Source organism: Mugil cephalus, chromosome 16 (genome assembly GCF_022458985.1).
Source record: "Mugil cephalus isolate CIBA_MC_2020 chromosome 16, CIBA_Mcephalus_1.1, whole genome shotgun sequence".
Lineage (NCBI taxonomy): Eukaryota > Metazoa > Chordata > Actinopteri > Mugiliformes > Mugilidae > Mugil > Mugil cephalus.
This window is the reverse complement of record NC_061785.1, coordinates 475337-484629: the sequence shown is the minus strand read 5'-3', so window position 1 is coordinate 484629 and position 9293 is coordinate 475337. Positions and strand designations below refer to the sequence as shown.

Here is a 9293-nt window from a genome sequence, read left to right as displayed (position 1 = left end):
CGGATGTGTCCGTGCGTAAAGACGCGTTTTCTCGTGATGGGAAGAAGAAGGGGAGGCTGGATGAGCCGAGGAGCTCCGTGGGAGAAGGGAGGGTTCGCGCGTGGAGAGGCTGTGGATGAGACGGACTCTCCCAGAAGCTTCCACTGGTCCCTGGAGCTCCACCGGAGAGTCCGAGAGGAGGCAGCGGAGCTTCAGGAGCAAACGTGAGTAAAATCTGTCCAGGGCTGCGTGGAGGATTTTACATGGAGGAGAAGGAGTCTTAGAGAGAAAGAGGCTGGGGTCCTGGTACCGGAGGAGGAGATCCACGGAGCCACGGGAGTCTCCAACAAGTTGGCTGCTCCTCTGGGTTTCATCAGCCCTTAGATGATGAACATGACGTTACTGAATGGCCACGTGACGTCATGCCAGGTGAGTGACGCCGTGGCTCGGCGGGAAGATGCAGATCACTGCACGTGACTTTACAATTAAAGGATATTTCTTGAATGAACCAGACTCAGAAACGTCCTTTAATTGTTCGGTTAAGTGCAGCTGGACACTTTCAGCACCACGGGTCTGACTGGACAGCTCCTCTGGACCCGGACCCGGACCTGGACCTGGAACTGGAACTGGACCCGGACCCGAACCTGGACAATTAGGAAGTGACAGGATCAGGATGAGGTCAAAGGTTATTTTTCAACAGTTTGCTGTTTTTATGTTAATGAGATGGTTTTATGTTGATTTTATGTTAATGAGCTGGTTCATGAACATCTTCATTCAGATCAGGATCAGTGTGATGTCACTCTCTAATCATCATTAATAATAATTGATTTGTAAAAAAATATTTTCATAATGTGTCTCATAAACATGTTAAATCCTGTAAATTATTTGTGTCGTTATTTATTCAGGCAAAATGAAAGAAAAAGTTTTTATTTGGAGGATGATAATATAAAAACCTTTAAAATATTTAATGAACTGATATTTCTCATTAAGAAGAAGACATTACATTAATATTATGAGATATGGCTCGATTCATATTTATTCTTTTTATATTTCGTGATAAACAGATTATCATTGTCATCATTACTTCCTCCTCTTTCTATCTCTCTGAGGACATAACTCAGTCACTAACTTTGACGTTTAACTTAAAACCAGGTCACAAAAAAAACAGCATGTCCTCACAGCATCAGTGATCCACGAGAAACTGGTCCCCACAATGTACTACAAACCCCCTCACACACACACAGGTTGAGTTTGGTGGAGCATCACTCCTCCTGCTGGTGACAGGCGGGTACTGCAGGCATCCATATAAAGAGAGACATACATACATCTGCTGTCGATAAATGTTTGATGGATAATTAATCACCGGGTACTGGCCTTGACAGCTCTATAGACCAGACATGTTATTTAGTTTTTGTGGAAACATGTTCTCCTCTCTTCACTGGTTCAGGTCCTAACTCATATCAAACTTTAAAAGGTCAGATTCTCATCACTTTCTGGTGATGTTTTCAACAAAAGCTGACAGCCCTTCATAGAATATTTATATTTAGACAGACCCCACCCCTCATCCCCCAGTCCTCTAGTTCACAGGTGTCAAACAGATGGTACGTGGTCCAGCAGTGGCCCTCCAGAAGGTCTAATCTGGTCCACAGCATGAATTTACCAGGTCTGAAAATTACATGTTAGACTGTAGTTGATCAATGAAAATAATTTCTGTCTCTAAATTATCCGGTGGTTTTTTAAGAGGAGCGGACAGAACACAACACTGAGACCGGGACTAGACAGACCAGGACTAGACACAAGAAATGAAAATTAATCAGTCGCGTCCTTTATGAACACACTGAGTGTTAGAGTTCCTATCTGTGTGAGGACATCTAGACTCTTCACTCATTCACTTGATTGAAAAAGCAGCAAATATAAAGTCATTTAATTTCATTATTGATCAGAATAAATCAACTTTAAACTACAGAACTAACGTTTTCTATTTTCAATGTAAACCTGTTTGATGACGTCTGGTCTCAGACTCCTCCTCTAACGAAGCTGAGAAAACAAAGACAACTTAAATTCTTATGTTTGTTTCCTGGTTTATGTTGAAATGCTCCCAAACCCTGTGTTTTTAACTTGGTTCTTCTTTCCCTCTCCTTGGATTATTTGGATCACTCTGCAGCTCTTCTTGCTCCATTCATCTAAGTCCCATTAAACTGTATTAATTTATTTATTTCATGTTGGATTTAAAAAGTCTGAAGACAGAGAAGAGCTGGACAAAAACAAAAAGAGACCTGAAAGATGAGAAGATGGAGGAGAAGCCATAAACCTCTGAAACCAAGGAGGACGTTGGATTGGAGGAAATTTCTTGCTGGACGGATACTGCTTAGAACGATGCTCTAGTTTCTATAATCAGGAGTTGACTCCTAAGAGATGTATGTGAACAGGAAGTGACTGTGAACGATGCCAACATGGAGGAAGGAGGGAGCATCACTTCTCTGAACCTAAAGGCCATTATGACCTTTGTCAGTTTGTTTGCTCACAGAATGAAGACATACACCCAGGGAGTTCATAAACTTTAGTAAAATAAAAACCTTTCAGAGTAAGAGCTAAAAAGAGGTGTGATTAAGAAGGATTGGAGGAGTTTTAAAACCTCTGGCCTATTTTTTAAAAAATCCGTCAAGCATAGATTGAAAGATAACGGTGTCTAGACTGGAGCCCTGTGTCAGTCTCCAGACAGAATGAAATCCTTTCCAGCTTTGTTCCTTGAACATTAGTCATAACTACATCTGATGAAGTAAATATAAAGACGATGCAGACGGTGATCAGCTCAGGACCCGACTTTATTGAACATTTGTCTCCAACAGGTGTCAACCAGAAAATAACATCATACCACGTATGTGGATCCTTTAAATGCATCCAACATGTCTGAGTTTATTTTTTATTTCACTCTTCACACTTAAAGAAAAGAAACCTTAAAGAGATACAACCAAAAAAAAATCCTGTCAATGGTAAAGTTCAGATTCTCAACACATTATCTTTTAATCAAACATCACAAACTAAAGTAGATTCATATCATGTGCAGGAGAATGTACCAGCCACCGTCTACTTTAACAAGGAGAATGTGTTTCATGTACCTTATCAGAATTTGTGTTTGTCTAAAGCAAAATCCACACGTGTGTTATGTTAAACCTCATCAGAACAACGCAAATATCTAAAAGCATCACTTCAAACTGTTTTACTACATTTTACTAAATTGTAACTAAGGTTTCTCTACAGGAACCCTTCATCCCTCCACCAGTTTCCCTCACTTCCTCTGTACCTGGTCTACCAAACAACCTCCCTGCATTGATTAAATGAAACTAAAAGTTATTTGCTGCCTTCTCTGTGACTTCTTTGGGTGAAGGGTAGAAGCTATTTGCTGCTAACCTGACCCGTTACTGGATGGGACTCAGGGCAGCGTAGCTGCCACGAGAGTAAACCCAGAAGGCCGGGTGGACAGGCTCTGTGAAGGTGGTGTGGAAGGTGTAGTGGTGAGTCAGAGAGTCACCATAGACACTGTAGAAGGACAGAGTCCCTTCAGGCCAGTCCAGAAAAACCCCAAACCTGCGTCTTCCAGAACAATAATCAGAGCTGCTCCATGCCTGACTGGAATGATACGCAGTTAAGTAACCTTTCTTTTCACCGAAGTACCAGGACATGGTGTTACTTCCAAACTCTGTATCATAACCGTTCCCTTTCCTTCCAATTCTGTTGTAGGTAACAGCCACTCCAACGTGATTCCCTGAGGCCTCGTTCCACTCCACCTCCCAGTAATGCCTCCCCTTCAGCCCCTCGCTGCACATAACCTGAGGGTGTTTATCAAACCTCTCTGGGTCGTTATCATACGTCTGCCATGGTCCACAGGAAGCCTTCTTGTTCTCCTCTGACAGACTCAGGTAGTGGTTCACAGTCTTTGGGTCCAGGGTCAGATCACAGGCGTCTGGAGGAGAAACCAAAACACAATCTGGTACAAGAACGGGACCATGTTGACATTGTTGATTTAGTCACATTTTAATGTTTTGTTTTGTTTTTGTTTTTTTGTTTTTTTATTATCTTTCATAGTTTTAGTTTAACTGACTTTTGTTTGTCAAACATTATGTGACATGAAGAAATGGATACCTGGGAGATAACAGGAAGGCTGGTTCTAGGCGGAGAAAACGCCGTAACTGACAATAACTACGTCAATCATTTCTAAAGTTAAGATGTTAGCAAAGAGGAAGGATTCATTCTAGGAACTACATTTATGGATGTGTTTGGTTAAAAATCCATCAACCACTGTTAAATGTGTCAGTAAAAGGTCAGAGGTCAATAACTTCATGAAACTAGTAAAGTACTGAGATGAGACTTCTTTAACTGCAAATATTCAAATAATATCTGATCTCACTCATTAGGATTTGGTCATAGTTTCATCATCAGATATTAGTTTGAGCTTGTTGACATCTTAGTCACAGAAATGAACCCCATTGGATCTAACTGAATCAGAAAGAGATTAACTAATCTGTCCAGCTTATACTCACACCACATCAAATCGCTTTTATCAGTCAGAGTCTCCACATCAGGGATGTCGGGCTTGGAGAAGTTTCTGGTGATCAGCTCGGTCCTCCTGAAGTGATAGATGGTTCCTCCTTGGTGCTCCTTGTCTGGTAAAGCCGACACCAGGAAGCGGAACCTGGTGCTGCTCTTCAGACCTTTCGCCAGATTAATGAAGTCTTCTGCAGATTTTCTCATCTGGTTTTCATCTCTACCTGAGAGGAGCATCTGCTGTTGAGCTGGTGGGGGGACGTGGTCGTGGTCATCATGGTGAGAGTGTAAGTAGTGGGTCATCTCTTTGAGGAAGGGGTCTTCTTTTTCCACCAGGGTGAACACAAAGCAGAGGACGTGATCCACACCGCGAGCTCGACCCTCATTCTTCATGTCCGACTGTTCAAGGACGATCGTTACCTGTGGAACCGCTATCATTCTCCCACCGTAGGACTGGATGATATCGACCTCTTTCTCCATCCAGTTTTCCAAGTTATCAGAACTGAATGGTGACATCTTCCTGTCATCAAACAACTTCTCCACCGAGGCATCCTTCTCTTTACCAGCACGGATGGCAGGAAACTTTTCCTTCATGGTCCTCCTGAGCATAGCTGTATAGTCACTGCAGAGCTGGAGGAACTCTTTCAAGTTGTCGGAGATGATGGGGAAACCCTTAATCGCCTCATATTCCAGGTATTCAGTGCATCTTATTTCTGCATTTCTAACATCTTCCATAGCATTCTGAACCTTCCTCAGCAGACCCTGGCAGATCTCTCCTTTCAGCTCTTCAGCGGTATCAAAAAATATCTTCAGTGGTGTGAGCGTAACTTTCAGAGGAACGCCGTTCCCTTCGCTTTCCTTCAGCAGGCTGGGCAGCTCCATGTAGGTCTCCACTGCCGCTTTAAACGTTGAAGGAATTTTTTTGAGATGAAAGTCTCCATGGAAACTACAGGACAACTTCTCACTCAATTCCCTTTCTTTGTCGGACAGATTGATTTTAATCCCACCCTCAACTTCAACTTTAGGAATCTTCTTTATTGTAGCTTGCATTTCACCCTGGACCTCCTGAACATTGCTAGCATCTAACTTCTCGCTGTCAAACACGAAGAAAGCATTGGCCCCGTAGAGGATGCCCGTGACAACATGTGTCGCAGAGCAGCCAGAGAGTTTGGTTTGCATTTTCTGGGCATCATCGCAAGAAATTGACAGCTTCTTAAATTTGGTGGTAGCCTTGTACTGGAGTGTCACTCTGCTCTGGTTCTTCAACTTCTTCTTATCATTCAGGAACTTGGCTGATCCTCCAACTTCAATCATTCCGGCCAGAAAACTGGCCTTCATGGAGGCATCGATGTCCAGCAGAGAGGACTTCTCGGCAATGGAATCAGATGTAGAAACATAGAAGCTGCTGCTGTGATGGTTCTCCTCCTTTATATTTGGGTTATCCAACAGTGTGAGACCTGGAAAAAAGTTTAAATTCATATTTACTCAACTGAATAATAATCTCATTGAGAGGCAGGGTCCACCCTGGACAGGTCACCAGCCGGTCTCAGGTCTAACACAGAGACAACCATTCACACTCACACTCTAGGTCAATCTAGAGTCACCAATCAGCCTAACGAGCACGTCTCTGGAGGTGGGAGGAAACCGGAGTACACATTACCCACTGCCATCTTATTTTATTTTATCTCATTCTATTTTTAACACTGACACTTTTTTGTACCTTTCTTCTTTTCTTTATTTGGATAGGCTCACTCTCTCTGCGACACACTCAGCTCTAAATTCAAGTCAACCATCCACAGCTTTGGACATGTCCACCACCAGAGGACATAAAAATAGGAATATTTCTGGAATAAAGGTCATCTGTGCAGCTTCATAGCAGCATTGCCAAAATAATGTGTGCATGTACACATCATGACTGAGCTTTATCAAGGATCTACAAGTGGTTCCTGAGGACTCTTACTCTTTGACTCTTGCCCACTGTGCAGATGAAACTGAAATAATACTTCACCTGTTATCACTTCGTCTGCATAAGCATCGTACAGATCCCCGAGGGTGAAAGATCGCCCGAGGGCAGCCACCGTCATCTGGTCTGAGGACATGTCTCCAACCTGAGAGACGAGAGGTTTAATTTAAAGTTTGAATATCTGCCACCACCAGACTTTTCATTTTAAAAATAGAAAATGTCTCTTTCAATTTTGCACTGAAACAAAAAACACACGTGTGAAGGTTCACGGTTTATCTAAAACAACTGGAATTAAAACCTAAACTCCACCAGACGTTCAGAGCTGAACACAAGTCAAAGTTTCATTTGGTAAATAAACTATGAACCTTCTCAAATTCTTTTAGTGAAGAGGAATGTTATGTTTAGATTATTTTGTACAGCCCTGATTATGATGAGAAATACTCAAATCAAGACATAGTAAGTATATGAACACTATCATTGGTCATTTTACCTCCTCATAGCCTGACTTAACCATGTCACACATAAAGCAATCCCGGTTAGATCTGGATCTCTATAGGAGACATGAACACAGCATGGGTCCTGACCTGGTGAAGTAGAGAGGAGTAGATGAGCTCTGAGTTGTCTGGACGTCTGTCTGGAGCTTCCAGTGTGATGTCCAGCTGAGCTCCACAGCCTCTGATATAAGCACCTGCAGACTCCTCCCCTCGTGGTTATCTGTCCCTTATTCAAACTGAACCTTCATCAAGTGTTCAAGGATGAAATCACATGTTTGACGTTAACTGGAAATGTTGTTATTCAAACTACGACCTGGGGCATTAATAGAGATCGAAAGGAAAACAGAACAAAACAGTATATATACACATTATTATAAATAAAGAAAAAAAAAAAAAGGAAATGAAATGAATTTACAAGCAATGACCAGAGCTACGTATAAACGACTGTCCAGAGAGTCATCTGTCACATCCACATGAGGAGCTCATTAATCCTTAGTTTATTAATGCATCATCACATCACACAGCATTTTAAGACAAATTCATTTTTTAGTTTAATAGTTTCATTTTACTCTGAAGTTTGCTTTTCTGGAGGCTTACAGAAAACATTTTATTTTTTAAATCTATTATCTATTTAATTCTAAAACACATTTAAAAACAATAAATTTTCACCTACGTCCTGAACAGAGTAAAAATACACGAAACAGTGAGAATAGAAACTGTTTATTAACAATTCACTTTGCTCATTGGACATTTATTTCATTTTGTATCTTAACTGTAGTACATTTTTGGTGTGGTTTTCATATAAACCTGTACAGGTTTTGAACCACACCTCACACATAGATTTTGTTGTTGTTGTTTTTTAAACAATATTTTTCTTATGTGATGTATTTTATGCTTCCTCTATGTGTTTATTGATATGTGAAATGAATACAACAAAGCAAAACCAATTTGTATGAGTCTCTACCAGAAAATGTCAGGACATGTTGATGTTTTGAGTCATTTTCATGAAGAAAAGTAGAAATTTGAACTTAAATTGCAGCTGTTTATGCTGTGTCTTAACCTGAATCAATAAACTGAATGTTTCTGTGTGTTTAATGGGTTCATCTACCTGAAGATAACAGCTGATCTAAGGTGTTTGCATGTTCTCCTGACTCCTCTTATCTCCTCATACAAATGAGAGTTCACCTCCTTTTTTTTGCTGGCATTGATGTGAAGGTGGTTCAGTGAACACCGGTCTACAAAGTTGGTGATGAATTCCCTGTACTCCAAATCGTTTCCCTGAGGCACACAACCAGAAATGGGTTTCAGAAGACTTCTGGAGGTGGCAGCTGTCTGTGTTGTGCCTGAAGTCTGATGTGTAAAGGATGAAGAGGGAGGGAGAGAGCACAGTACCCTGCAGTGCCCCCATACTGCAGACTACCACATCAGACACAGTCACAAAGCCACACTGGGGTCTGTTGGTGAGGTAGTCAGTGGTCCATGCAGCCAGGCTACAGTCACCTCCAGCTCCCTCCAGCTTCACCCTGAGCAGTGATGGGTGGATGGTGTTGAATGCACTGGTGGAGTCAAAGAACATGACCCTCACAGTGGTACCAGGGTTCCCTAGGTGAGAAAAACGTCTGTGCAGCAGGTAGATGACAGCGTCTATCACACCATGTTTGGTCAATAGGCAAACTGCTTTGGGTCCATCTTGTTGTGCACCAGGTGATGAGGAGGCCCAGGATGATCCTCTCCATGGTCTCCATCAGGTGAGAGGTGAGGGCTACTGGCCTGAAGTGGTTCGGTTCACTGGGATGTGCAGACTTGGGAAACGGGACCACACGAGATGTCTTCCACAGGAGCAGTCCTTGAAAAGTCTGGAGCTGATGTCATCAGGACCAGAAACCGTCCTTGCTTTCATCCTCCGTAGCTAACGTGCAGGCTAAACATGGAAAACTACATTTGATTTCAAAAGGAAATAGACTTTAATGATCCACGAGGGGAATTACTTTGTCACAGTAGCTTCATTGCACATAAAACTAAACACACACAAACACACAAAACACAACAAAGACATATCAGAAAATGTCAGGACATGTTGATGTTTCGAGTCATTTTCATAAAGAAAAGCAGAAAGTTTGAACTTAAACTGCAGCTGTTTATGCCGTGTCTTAACCTGAATCAATGAACTGAATGTTTCTGTGTGTTTAATGGGTTCATCTCCCTGAAGATAACAGCTGATCTAAGGTGTTTGCATGTTCTCCTGACTCCTCTTATCTCCTCATACAAATGAGAGTTCAGTGGAAGTGGTTTCCTTTGAGCTTGTTGTTTTC

The 9293-nt window shown here is 41.9% G+C and overlaps 1 protein-coding gene across 1 annotated transcript; it reads right to left on the bottom strand.

Moving 5' to 3' along the window:
• Nucleotides 1-2786: 2786 nt before the first annotated feature.
• Nucleotides 2787-7292, bottom strand: LOC125022388 (neoverrucotoxin subunit alpha-like). Its single transcript, XM_047609019.1, has 4 exons — nt 7072-7292; nt 6533-6632; nt 4521-5981; nt 2787-3943 (listed from the first exon to the last, which is right to left on the bottom strand). Exons 2-4 carry the CDS (start codon nt 6621-6623, stop codon nt 3399-3401), a joined length of 2097 nt encoding a protein of 698 aa, XP_047464975.1. The 5' UTR covers nt 6624-6632; nt 7072-7292; the 3' UTR covers nt 2787-3398.
• Nucleotides 7293-9293: the final 2001 nt, after the last annotated feature.

Coding starts and splice junctions, on each gene's coding strand:
- LOC125022388 (XM_047609019.1), bottom strand. CDS start 6,623: ATGTCCTCAGACCAGATGACGGTGGCTGCCCTCGGGCGATCTTTCACC. Junction 5,982..6,532: donor TGCAGACGAAGTGATAACAG/GTGAAGTATTAT, acceptor ACTTTTTTCCAG/GTCTCACACTGTTGGATAAC. Junction 3,944..4,520: donor TAAAAGCGATTTGATGTGGT/GTGAGTATAAGC, acceptor TTTCTCCTCCAG/ACGCCTGTGATCTGACCCTG.